The 13,933-nt window shown below is 38.6% G+C and overlaps 1 protein-coding gene across 3 annotated transcripts in view; it reads right to left on the bottom strand.

The window, feature by feature from the left end:
* LOC127643822 (SH3 and PX domain-containing protein 2A) overlaps positions 1-13,933 on the bottom strand; it is a 129,838-nt gene that overhangs the window by 23,845 nt on the left and 92,060 nt on the right. For all 3 annotated transcript variants that reach the window (XM_052126722.1, XM_052126720.1, XM_052126723.1), the window contains one exon: positions 9,931-10,059. In XM_052126722.1, coding sequence (XP_051982682.1) covers positions 9,931-10,059 — 129 coding nt within the window. The remainder of the gene's footprint in view (positions 1-9,930; positions 10,060-13,933) is intronic.

The following is a 13,933-nucleotide window of genomic DNA, read 5'->3' on the forward strand; positions in this document are numbered from 1 at the left end:
GGCAGTCACCATAAGATCTCTGTAACGAGAGGGTGCCAAGTTGTTTAGTCTATCCTGAGGCTTATCTGCTCTCAGGTAGGTTTAGCAAATCATAACCTGCTAACTGAAATTTATATAAGGTCCAAACAAAATTTTAAATATCATTTAACTAATTATATTAAGTACCGTTTAATCTAATAATGTTGTTTCACATTATGACAAAGGTTTATTTTTAGTTACCATGGGTGAGTTAGTTGTGATCCTTGTTGGAGTCATTGGATGTCCTCTACTGGGGCTGTTAGTAGGGATGGGTGATACCACTTATTTTCTTTTCGATCTGATACCAAGTACTTTTATGGGGCTTTTCCACTGCACGGTCCAACTCGACTCCACTAGACTCTGCTCACTTTTTGGGAGTTTTCCACTGTGGATAGTACCTGGTACCTGATACTTTTTTTAGTACCACCTCGGTCGAGGTTCCAAGCGAGCAGAGCGAATAATAAATGTGACATAAAATCCTGCAGATCAATGATTGGTCAGGGAGAATAGTCACTATCAGCGTCACTGGATTTCCGACAAACGACATCAACCCGCTAGTTTTAAAGTTATAACAGTATAACAGCAATACCAGTATAATTTGTTTACGTGACTTTCGAATTGTGAAAAAAGAAATTGCTGTGCGCAAAACTACGCAATGTTCAATAAAGGAGGTACAGATGGTCCACTCATTAGCAATCAGCGAAACAAAAAAGTCTCTCAGGAAGTGTATCGGCTGTTGGCCGCACACAGCTACCACCAAACCTACCAACAGTGTAGGGAAACGTTAAACACACTTAAAGGTGACTACAGAACCATCAAGGAAAAGTGGAAGTTGTTCGACCAAATGGACACCATCTAAACCGGCGAGCAATGAGAGGGAGAGTGCCCTGGACTGGCGTTAATCCATGACGGAGGATGGTATGTTTTGTTATGTTAACTCAATACTCTGCTTGAAAGCTTCACTTTATTTAGTTGACCAACAACTGGAAGCTTGCTTCTAAAACAACCAGGCCAATTTAACTTGTGAAAAATCACCATGCAACAACTACTTTATGCAGCACAATGAGCTAGTAGCTAACAGCTAGCGGTTGTATTATTGTTTTGGTCAGTTTGTGTCATGTTTAAGATGATGTCACGGCAGTAGTGGCGGCGCAACTATGACGATCAGCCTATAATGAGATGGCACTAAACTGCAGTGGAAATGCAAGCTCTGAAAAGTAAAGAGTAGAGTTGAGGTGAGTCGAACCATAACGTGCAGTGGAATATTAGAATTTAAATAAGCCTGTAACAATTGTAAAACAATCCCATAATAATACATGTCACATCTAAGTTTGTCTTACTTAGTGTGAATAACTCCAGATGCTGTTTTTCTGCCATTACCTCAGGAAAGCACTGCTCTCTCTTAATATGAATGCTATCACTGAAAGGATGAGCGCTGTCTGACTTCTGGTGTTTTTTTTTTTTTTTTTTTCATTTCTGCATGTCAAGATGAGTACAAAATAGTTCCAGTGCCATGCAACAATTCACTCATATAAATATTATTTTTATATTATCATGCGGCACTTAATGCGTGCACCTCCGCTTTTAATTCCGGGAATGCGGAGGAGCATAAACAAGCCAGTTATGCCCTCCACAAAACTATAAGACCAGCCAAACGCCAGTACAGGGACAAAATTGAAGGACAGTTCAACACCACCGACTCCAGAATCATGTGGCAGGGAATTAATATCATCATGGACTTCGCCGTGAACACCGCTGCCTCTTTCCCGGATGAGCGAAATACTTTTTATGCTCATTTCGAGGGAAATAACGCCACAATTGTGGAGAGAGCTCTCGCGACCAAAGCTACAGAGGTTAGTTCACTCTCTGTCTCTGTAGTGAATGTAACCCGTTCCTTCTGACGGGTGAATATTCGTAAAGCCGCAGGTCTAGATGGCATTCCGGGCCGCATCATCAGAGAGTGTGAGAACCAACTAGCTGGTGTTTTTACGTTTTCAACATGACATTTTCAAGCTTTCCCTCTCCTTGTCTGTGGTCCCCACATGCTTTAAAACATCCACCATTGTGCCTGTAACAAAGCAATCCAAAATCGTTCTGGTCTGCATTCCACAACAACGCCCTACTGATGATGCCATTGCACTTACACTACACACTGCTCTTTCCCACCTAGAAAAATTAACACATTTGTGAGAATGCTGTTTGTAGACTATTGCTCAGCATTCAACACCATAGTGCCCTACAAGCTTGATGAGAAACTCCGGGCTCTGGGCTTAAACAGCTCCCTGTGCAGCTGGATCCTGGACTCCCTGTCAGGTAGATGCCAGGTGGTTAGAATGGGCAGTAACATCTCCTCATCACTGACCCTCAACACTGCACCTCTTCTTCCTGAGATTGCTGAGGAAGTTTGGAATGAAACTCCACATCCTCACACGGTTCTAAACCAGCACTGTAGAGAGCATCCGGACTGGATGCATCACCGTCTGGTATGGCAACAGCACCACCCTCAACCTCAAAACACCGTGTGATGATCACCACCGCCTGCCGCCAAACCCTCAAACCCTGGACAGACCTCTGATTTCTGCGGGAAGCCGTACCCTTGCAGCAGGTGTCCCGACGAGTCCTGGTCACGACCGACACCTCCAGATCGGGTTGGGGCGCAGTGTGCAACGGGCACGCAGCCACGGGCCGTTGGAAAGGGGCCGCGCTGCGCTGGCACATCAACTGCCTAGAGTTGCTGACTCTTTTCTTTGCCCTGAGGAAGTTTCTCCCCTTAACTCGGGACAAACATGTCCTGGTCAGGTCAGACAGCACCGCAATGGTGGCATACATAAATTGCCACGGCAGAGTACGCTCCCACCACATGTCACAACTTGCCCGTCGTCTCCTCCTTTGGAGCCAGCAGTGAATCAAATCGCTGCATGCCACTCACATCCCCGGCAACCTCAATGTGATAGCGGACGCGCTGTCATGACAACGCTTGCCCAGTGGAGAGTGGAGGCTTCACCCCCAGTCAGTCTCTATAGGCTCTATGCGAGAAACATAGAGAGAAAAGAGGCCCAGCCAGGCTTGGCCCGTTCCCAGGTTGGCAAGCATCACCTTGTTCTCCTCACTAGGGTAACCAGAAGGATTCTGATGACTTTAATGGGGCATTGGGGAAGGGTACGTGCAGCCTGATACAGCTGGTCGCGTTTGCACGTAAGATTACCTGCCCGCTTCTGTATCAGCAGTTCAAGTACACGGCTCAGCACATGGCATGATTTAAGTGGGACCCCTAGTGTCGCTTCTCAGACACAATGTGGAGAGAGTGACAGAAGGGGAATATCTAGGTTATGTATGTAACCTCCGTTCCCCGATGGAGGGAACGAGACGTTGTGTCCTCCCCGCCATGTCGCTGAGCCGAGCCACCGTTGTGGCCGGACCATTTCCGGCTCCTCTATATAAGTGCAGACCATTTACCATTTAAATCCACAGTTCATACAATTGCTTTGAAATGTGGTAACTTGTATAACTGACAAATTAATGATTATAGCCTGATATACCTCTTTAAAATGTGTGTAATGTTTCATCCATGTTGTATAACCCATGAATTAACCAGTATTATTTTGTAACCAGGGCTTTTCATGTTTTGTTACCTACACGTATAACATCCATGAAAAAAATGTCATGTTTAGTATGTAAGTGTTCACTGGTGTATACAGAGAAAGCTGACGACAACGATTAGCATGTCTCTTGTATGATTCTCAAGATATAAAACCTCATGATTAAATATGCACTATTTTTGAGCGGGAAATTTTTAAGACTCTGGAACAAAGGACCATAAATCAACTGTCAGAAAAGACAGCCCAGTTGGCCATGTGACTCTGAGAAGTCACTTCTGATTGGCGCAGGACACCTTTGGGGATGCGGCCAATTTCAGTCAAATATTTCAAATATTTCCAAACAGGAAGAACAACTCTCTTGCTTCTTTTCTCTCCTTCTTCAGCTCTCCTCTCTTCTGCTTGCATGTGCTTCGTCTGGTCGCTCCGCTGACTGTCAGGTCCATGCCATGTGAGGCCCAAGGAAGCTCGGGACTCAACGTTCTGAGAAAGCTCATCACTCTCTACGGCCTCGCTCCAAAGCTAACTCCATAATTCATACAGACAATAACACTTCGATCCTACAGAGGTTAAAAACGGAACGAACTTTCGACAAAGCGCCAAAAATCAAGCAACACAAAGAACGCAAGTACATCTCCAATATTGTGCTCAAAATGCTGGTGTATTAATCAAATAATTTTGGTAATCCGATAGCAAATCAATGTAGACTCAAAGAAGGATAAAAGGTTATTAAGGTATTGTCAACAGACTCCATAAAGTTCATTTTCACTGTATTGATCATTTATTTCACATTCTGTCACTCTTTTCACCAACCTGTATTATGTATATATGTGTTAGATTAGATTTATGTTTAGAATAGTATTAAAGTTTGTCTGTGTTCAAAGACGACGTGACTGTGGTATATTTTGATAAATAATCTCATAACTGTTTCTAAAAGAAGTACCTAAATATGTGTTATATTATTTTCAATAAGTGAATAATATCACTCCAATAAGTGAATTAATCATAATTCACTCATTAAAGCTAATTCCTTACAGTAGAAATTGTGAGCTGATACAACTAGACGTTGTATTACGATTTCAAAGGTGGAGAATCTATTAAGACAAATAATATAGTTATTTGTCATTTATCTAATTTATAATGGTTGTCGAACGCGACTAATTCCGCTATACATTTAATTATCTAATAAGGACAGTTTAATGTAGTTCATAGCTCACATATTTCGAGACCCTAAATTCCCTTCTAAATTTAGCATACCAAATATCTTATATATATATATATATATATATATATATATATATATATATATATATATATATACACACACACAGTATATATATATATATATATATATATATATATTGTTGTCTGTCTTAGCTAACAAATAGCAGTTTCCTGTCTACCAATCACTGAGTGCAATTTAAAAGAGAGCGTTAATAAAAATAAGTACAGTACGGCACCAGACTTATAAAGATCTTTTCAGGAATACTCAGAGCTACATGCAAATGAGAGTTTGAACTCTTTGGTCCAGGTTCAGCGAGGCTCTCCATGGACCGGATCTCCAGTGGGAGATAGGCCAAGATAAATTCAGCCTACCCGAGACCAGGAGCAGCCCTCTGTTGATTCTGTTTCAGTAAGCGGATGTTACCGGCTGAATGAAAGGACCCAGGGGAGAGAGAGGCAAGAGGATGGGAGGGAACCTCACAATATTGGTGGCACAGAGCAATTTTTATAGTAGAGCATTGTTCTGAAAGTGTAGTGGTCTTGTGAGAAAGCCAAAAGATCTATGTTTTGCTTCTCAATGGAATCCTAAATGGAAATTTCTTGAGCAAAACTGCATAAATAGCAAATTAATAACCCATTAAGGCCAGAAACCTATTTAAGCAAGTATGCCTATGCAGATCAGAGCACTTGGCCAATGTATTGCCAATGTTGCTCTGGTTGACCATGCTTAGTAGGCTGTAACTACCCTCAATTCTCAAGGGCGCAATAGAGTTACCTTCAAATGTCTGTGCCAATAAAGTGGATGTCTTAACACCTATTCACACCGAAACCGAATTTTTGGTGCAAATGTTCGTTCTGAATGAACTTTTGAGTAGGATATATGGAGTCCACTGGTACCATTCATACCGGGTCCAACAAATCATCGAGAGCAGTCTGATTTTTGTTCAAACTGTTAACACATTCTTTCTTTTTTAGAATATTGAGGTAAGGTGCTGAAACCTAATTTTATATAATATACCTGATGTTCTGTCTTAATGTACATTATTTCATATATGTAGGCCCATGTTATTTTATCCTGGCTTTAATAATAGCAGTGAGGTTCGGTAATTCGTTTGGACTAAGCTCGTATAAAATTTCACATAAAAATGACTCTTTACAATGCAATTCTTTACTATGAGTGTAGAAAAATGAATTCCCGAACCTCACTGCTATTTGTATTGCATGGATAAAATTGTATTCCTGTAGAGGTGCTCTTTATCTCACCATGCACAAGAAACCATGGATTCAATACAAATATGCAATAATTTAATTTTTAAAAAAAAAAGACCATGAAGCTGTCTTCTTTAATATTATTTTTAATGATATGCAACACATTTTATGCTACACCTGTTTTACTTAAATGTGCACTCAGTAACTTTTGTCTTTGTGTCATCTTGGACTTACACTGACACCTAGCGGCTTGGATGCGGCATAATTTAAAATCCATAGTTTTCAGTTTCAGATGCCATTGTAGAAATGTCATTTTCACTGTCAGCCATGATTATTTTAATCAATAAGTGAAAGTGTCAAATAACAGGATGGTTATTGAGATTAAGCGAGTAGTATTTGGCTGGTAATGTGACTCTAACTTGGTAGCCGCATGTGCGGACCCTCTCCATGTAGAATAAAACAGCTTTTATAAGGTTACTAAAATGACTGGGCTCTTTGTTTTAATGTGAGTGTTCATGATCTCTTACATATATTGCAAAATAACAATTCATGTCTTTAGGAGTTAAACTATTTTAATGAGGAAATAATTACTGAGTGCACATTTAATGTAAATTTTTTCACATGTAATTATACCATTATACCTTGTGTTATTTTATCCAATCAAAAAAAACTTGGGTTCGGGAGGTTTTAGAATATACTTGCAGCAAAATACATGCATAAATATAAAGACAGAAGACACAATTTACCAAAGTTTTACTACAGTAACTATATTTAAACCATGATATTCGAAGTGAAACCATAGTGATAATACAGGAAAACAAAAACTATAGTAATAAAAACGTAATTTTGTGGTTACTATCGTGTTACTAAAAATACCACATTTTAACTGTTTAACTTTAATGTTGTAGACTGAAGTAACCATGGTAACCACACACTGAACTTTAAACCTTGATTTGTTTGAATTTGATTAACTGACTATATTTTACAGGATGGTTTCTCCTGGTATTGCTATGGGGTGCGTGATACAGTAACGCGCTGGAAAAATCTGAGACCCTGGAAGATCCATTCACTTATTAACTCAGGACAAGGGGGATTTTTCCGTCCTTCCCTCTCCGTGACCCAGAGAAAAGCCAGAGCTGCCCGACTTCTGCCAGTTGCTTATTATAAATGCAATATCAGGCCTATTAAAATGCTGGCTTGAATGATAACCAAGTCTAATAAAATAAGCCAGTCACACTGACTTCTGACAAGGGTAGTCGTTTAGTACTTAGTTAGAAAAATTTGAATAATGAGTGTTGGAGTCAGTCTGCTGTAGTGATCAGAGTTTGGAGAGTTTTGGATGGGTTGGTGTCACAATGGACTACTGCAGCATCTTCAATTTCAGTAAGTGCTTATGACATTTGAGGAATTACGAGTCAATGGAGGACAGGGAGTTCAATCAAGGAGTTTGCCTAGCTGTCTGCGGCTGTTTTAAATGTTTGGTCATAGATTCCCTCCTTTTCTGTAATTCTAACACTTTTTCTCAAGCTCATTGATCATGTGACTCAAATGCAGGCCATGCCTGGTTTGTTTCTTCCCAACCCATCAGCTCCAAATGCAAGTTAAGCTGTCATGCTTTGCCTGCACTGTACTGTAAAACAGCTGGAATTTAGATGTGGCTGAGAAAGCCAAGGCTTTCTGGCACAACCACATCCTGAGCAAGGCTCCTGAAGCCTGGAGTCTCTTTCAATATTTAATTAATATTACTTCTGCAAATAATAGAAGCAAAACCAAGACTAAAGGTCATGGTAACAGATTTACCTGAAAGCCTATACATTATGTGGACAAAAAACTAAAATCTACAGCACAACGAAAGGCATAGAGTAAATTGGTGACTAAAAAAAAAAATTATAATGTAAAATAGACTGTTTGGCATAGCTGCCATCATTCCGCCATGATGTCATAATGTATTCAAAGTTTTGAATGCTGACTCAATGGAAAAGGCTAGAACATTTACTCTAATTATTTGTAAAAAATGGGTTATATTTTTTACCCTAGCCTTAAAATAGCTCTCAAGATATATACAGCATTTTTTTTTTTTTACCTATTTACTCTGTCATATTATGGTTAAACATTAAACCTTAAAATCACCTGAATGCAATTTATAGCAAAGGGTAATTATTTAGTATTTAAGAGAGTATTTAAGAGTGCCATAACAACCAACTTTTTCAGTAAATCATGGTTAAATATTCAGTTTGCATTTAGTTTTTCTGAAAACACATTTGGTCAGTAGTTCTACCCCAAAGTTAAGAAACCATAAACAACTCTAATCCAACATGTATGCCAGAGTTTATTGAGTTTACAACATGATAGGCAGCCAACAAACTTCAGAATAAAGTATCCCATGAAAAATACCTGTAAAATGAGTTTAGCTTGAAACCAGCAAGTAAAGCTCTCTGTGAGTATGTAATGGTCTTACTCTAGCAATCATTGGTATTATTCATCTTTACAGCTCCCTAACAGTGATACCTTCTAAAACCACCCACTCTTTTCCAGTATGATTTAAAATAAATAATAACATGATTACTCACAAAATATACTCACTAAAATTCTTGGGATCCTGTTAGCATTGCTAATTTTCTGGCAGTGATAAGAACCGGTCAAACATTTTGCATTACATTCAAGCATTTGGCTGCAGTGTTTGGCAAGCATGACTAGAGACAAAGTTCAGAACATTAGAAGAGTCAACATGTTCTACCTCAGTTGTACATGGCCAATAGTTTCACCAGTATGAAAAGTTTGCACAAAGTTTGAACATTTACAGCACTATCAAGGTTTAATCTGAGAAGACAAAAACCAAAGGACAGTAAAACGAAACTCAAAGCTCTCAAACTCCACTCCAACTCGCCCTTGAATTGTTGTTGTTAATCTCAACATTCTGCATTAACTCTAAAGGTGTGACCCTGGTCCATTAGCACATCATTCAAACCAGATAAGAATCATGCCTCATGGACATTCCAAATCAACCTGGCCTCTATCCCAGAGATCTAGAGGTGATTCTGACCATCCAACCATCAGAAAAACTGGCCAAATGACACCTCCAGGTGGAGCCAAGTGTCAGTAGATTTATAAGAAGAAGGGGATTTTAAGGGCAAAGATTGAAGGAGTTATCCCTGATTAAAAGATCACCTTTGAACAGCATATATTTTCTGGCTTGTAAATGCTGGTTTGGTGTTGGTATTTCTGATGAAGCTGGTTGACCAAGGAAATATTGCTGGTTAAAGGGATACTTCATCCAAAAATTCTGTCATCACTTACTCTTTAACCTCATATTCTTTCAAACCCATTTGACTTTCTATCTTTCGTCTGTGTAACACAAAAGGAGAAGTTAGGCAAAATGACACCTTCAGTCACCTTTCACTTTCATTGAACGGAAAAAATCAAAAACGAAATTAAGTAGTAACTGAGAAGACTGAGAATTTAGTAAAGACTTCTGAAGAAATTCAAACAGGTTTGAACAACATGAAGGTGAGTGAATTATGATAAGCCTGTTGGGGACACTAGCATACTAGCAAAAAACTAAATAACAAAACAAAACAAGGTAAGTAAATGATGACAAGACTGGTATTTTCAGCAGGGATATATCAAAAAGGAAGAGTGTTTAAAAACAAAGTATAATTCTGTTGAGCACTTCTGAAAGATGAGCTTTCAAAAGTACTCAAGAAAGATAAATACAGAGATAACAGATTTCAATAAAGGCTTGATACTGTGGCATCATTGTGCAAGTGTGTTATGTGTCTGTAGGCAAGTATGCATGTTTGTGGTTTGTGTAATAACAAGCATTCATCAATAAATACCACGAGGTAAGCCATTTGGTTTGTGTGTGTTTGTCTCAGGAACTCACCGCTTTCGCTCTTCTCGATCACGTCTACCGTTTCTCCAGCTTTCAGGCTGATTTCAGAGTTCTCCTGGCGTTCGTAGTTGGCCACCACCACATACTGCTCAAGCACCATGGGCTCACTGCTGTCCAGTCCTGCCGGCGAAGGGAAGAAACAAGCTGTCAGCCAACGTCCCGCCATCCCTGCACCTCCCCCGACAACCCTGCCCTGCCAGCGGCCTCCACCGTGACCCCTGTATGCCGCCATCCACTTCCGAATCCAATTGACTACACAGCCTAGCGCAACTCAAACTCCAGCTGACCATGCATGGTCCACAACGACTGGCCATTTAGATTAACCTTCTCCCTTGCTGTAGCCAGGGGTACACACGCATTTGAAGGGGGAAATATACGACAATTAAAAAGCAAGGTAAACTTTCTTCATGGAGTCGATAGCTCAGTGGAGCCGTGGCAACGCCGGGTCTCCATAATACGGTGAAGAGTTTTGGAAAGAAAGAGGGAAGAATGCTAGGAGGGGAAAAGAGGCAGAGAGAGAGCTGCTTACTGTAGGGGATGTGACTCTGGAGTGGAGGAATAGAAAGTTTTTCTTCAACGGTTGAGCAAAAATAGGCCTCCCTCTCTCTCTCTCCTCCCATCTGGGTGAAATGGGGGGGAGAAAAAATGCCAATCAGGGCAGACTGCTCTCCAAGCCTTAAATAGAAACATATGAGTGTGCCGAGTAAAGACAGAGCAGGAGCGAGAGAGAAGCTGTGTTTATGTGAAACACAAGAAGAAAGCATTTTAAACTGGTCTTTATCCTCTTCTCTTTCTGTCTCATTTGTTCAGTGGATCTTAAGTGGATGTCTTTTATAAAAATTCAAACTGTGCAGTTATTTCCCTTTTCACATGGAAGTTGCAGCGAGATAGTTTTCATTCATATTTCTTAACCTCTCCAAATAAAGTTTGTAATGATTTATCAATATCATGGAAAGTCCTATTAGAAATTGTATTTGGTAGAATTTGCAGAGGATCTTTGATTAAAAAAAAACTGATATGTCCCAACCAGGAGATTGGAGGAGGTAACTGTTCCACCTTTGAAAACCATTTCTGACATTCTTTAGAATATTGTTGAGATTCAGGTCGACAAGATCAGTTAAGCTGGGAGATACTTTAATTCCTAGACACACAAATCCTTTTGGTGCCCATCCAAAAGGAAAGTCCAGTGGGGGTGGGAAGTGTTCAAGGCTCCCAATAGGCCAAACAAAATATTTATTTTAATATTTTTCTATATTGCGGGTTGGACTTTCTAAATTCTTTACAAATTCTGGCCTTTTATTAGAACCACAAAAGTAAAAGGCACACATATATAAAACTAAAATATCCTAAGTATACCACAATAAATGTGTCTGGCTTATGCATTCCATAACTTCCTGCATATACTTTTTTCAAGGGAGTATTTCTGCAGATTCGGTCAGTTTCCTCACTATATTTGCTAGCACTAGCACATTGTGTGGTAACTCTCTTGGTGTGGTTTTCTGGATTAGAGAACGGGACAAAAGGAGAAATGTTTCAAGTGTTCTTACAGGAACACTAAATGGAAATATCTAAAAGTTCTTGTGAAATCTCAAGATGTTTAGTACTGTTGATGCTGAGGGAGAGGAGAGAGAAGGAGTCTTGTCACTTTCACCATCACGGATGGAACAGACTAATTGGAGCTGCTTTATGCTTCACAGCGTCAAGTGCTGACTTGAAAACATATTGCTCAACCGAATGTTTGCAGCTGTGCTAAAGTGAACTGTGATTTCTGACATGCAGCACTGTTTGTGCCAATGCTGCAAATATTTCATTATATTCTGATATAATAAACAGGCTGAAAGAAAAAAAAAAGAAATCACAACACAGCACTGGAGCAAACACCATGTGTTTTAGGAAGGTTTCCCCAACATGGCTTCACTAACCCCTTTGGGTTTTTATGAACTGCAGGGGTTATGCAAGATTTTTATAGAAATGCCAATGTCAAATTAAATTATGCATATATATAATTTTACATATATTATAACATATATTAAACATTATACTTCAAAAATGTATTATTTTTTAACATAAATTACACATTTTAAATTATTTAACAATAAAACAATACAAATAAAAAATATAATATTTTGTATGAAATAATATGATAGTACAAGTAAAATAAAAATGTCTATACATTTAAATTATTAGATGTAAATAAATAAAAAAATAACAATATGTACTTTAAATAAATAATATAATATTAAATATTTATATTAAATAAATATATTTATTATAGTTTTTATTTATTAAATTGTATTTATTAAATTCTTATTTAATCATTTTTAATTCTTATTTAATAATTTATTTAATATAGTTTTATTAATATATAGCATAATTGTAAAGGGACACACAAAGGTGTCTGTAAATCTCTCTCTGTCGCACTGCAGCTTCCAGACAGCCTTTATCCCTCTCTGAGGCTTGATTAGCCTGATTAGGGGCCAGGTGTGTGGAATCACGACCCGGCCCCGCCCTCCGCCCTGCCACAATAATAAAACAAATAAAATCAAAACTATCAAAATAGAACACTTGCATACTCATCAAAATTATTTAAAAAAAAAATATCTAAATAACAACATGTAGAGACGTTGTTAAATGAGTCATATTTATTTATTGATAAGCATTACTAAAAAATATCAGGGGGTAATTCAAGTATAGAATTTAGATCAAAGGTGTCTGCCTGACAAAAAAGGTTGGAAAACCCTGCGTTATAGAATCAATATGTTTTCCTCCATTTTACCTTAAATTGACCAATTATGGAGAGTGCGTGTGCTGAACATGTTGAAAACATGCTCCAAATGGGCCATAGCTCTGTGAGAGTCAGCATTAAATTTCTGAAAACTGAGCACATTCTTTACTGAAATGTTTATTCACAGGCCGTTGTCTGTAAAACTTCCCAGGAGAGGACTGAGAGGAGATCACAAGCTCTCATGTCATGTTCTATGTCCTCTGTTTTTACACTGTATGTAAACTTTGCAAACCTTGCAACACCTACTTTAGCTATTTCCTCTTCCAGCATAAACTTCATAAGCCACACGCAAACCAGTTATTTGACATCTAAGGTTCTAATTAGAACCAATTACCAACTAATAAGGGTTTTAAGGCCTGATGCCATATGCAACTTTAAGTTTCATAAAGAATGTTTTAACAGCAATGGGAGAGGATGGTCGACTACTTGACTAATAGTCCAACAACAAGTTGGAGAGGTGTTGGAGAATAAGTGAGTTAATCTAGATTCTATTTTCTTTAGCATTTATTTCAGCATTCATATTTTAAGAATATGTGTTAATGCTGAGATTAAGGCAGACTATTATTGTTATCATATTTACAATTACAGATATTATTAATATGACTATTTACTACTAAATATACACTCACTGAGCACTTTATTAGAAACACCTGTACACTTATTTATGCATATTTATGCGATCGTCTAATCAGCCAATCGTGTGGCAGCAATGCATGAAATCATGCAGAAACGGGTCAGGAGCAAGATTACCATGGCATGATTGTTGGATTTTCACACACAACAGTCTCTAGAATTTACTCAGAATGGTGACAGAAACAAGTGGCAGTTCTGCGGATGAAAATGCTTTGTTGATGAGAGAGGTCAACGGAGAATGGCCAAACTGTTTCGAGCTGACTTAAAGGCTACGATAACTCAGATAACCACTCTGTACAATTGTGGTGAGCAGAATAGCATCTCAGAATGCACAACACGTTGAACCTTGAGGTGGATGGGCTACAACAGCAGAAGATTACATCGGGCACTTTATTAGGACCATAGTGTTCCTAATAAAGTTCTCAGTGTTTGTATATTTATATATCCATACTAGGATTGAGCCCAAAGCCGAATACCTTATTCGGAAAGGCATGAATAATATTTTCAAAACGAATAACGAATTCATTAGAATAATAGAAAAAATATTCAGAAGACTGATCATCCAATGAGCTTCTC

This window comes from Xyrauchen texanus, chromosome 5 (genome assembly GCF_025860055.1).
Source record: "Xyrauchen texanus isolate HMW12.3.18 chromosome 5, RBS_HiC_50CHRs, whole genome shotgun sequence".
Lineage (NCBI taxonomy): Eukaryota > Metazoa > Chordata > Actinopteri > Cypriniformes > Catostomidae > Xyrauchen > Xyrauchen texanus.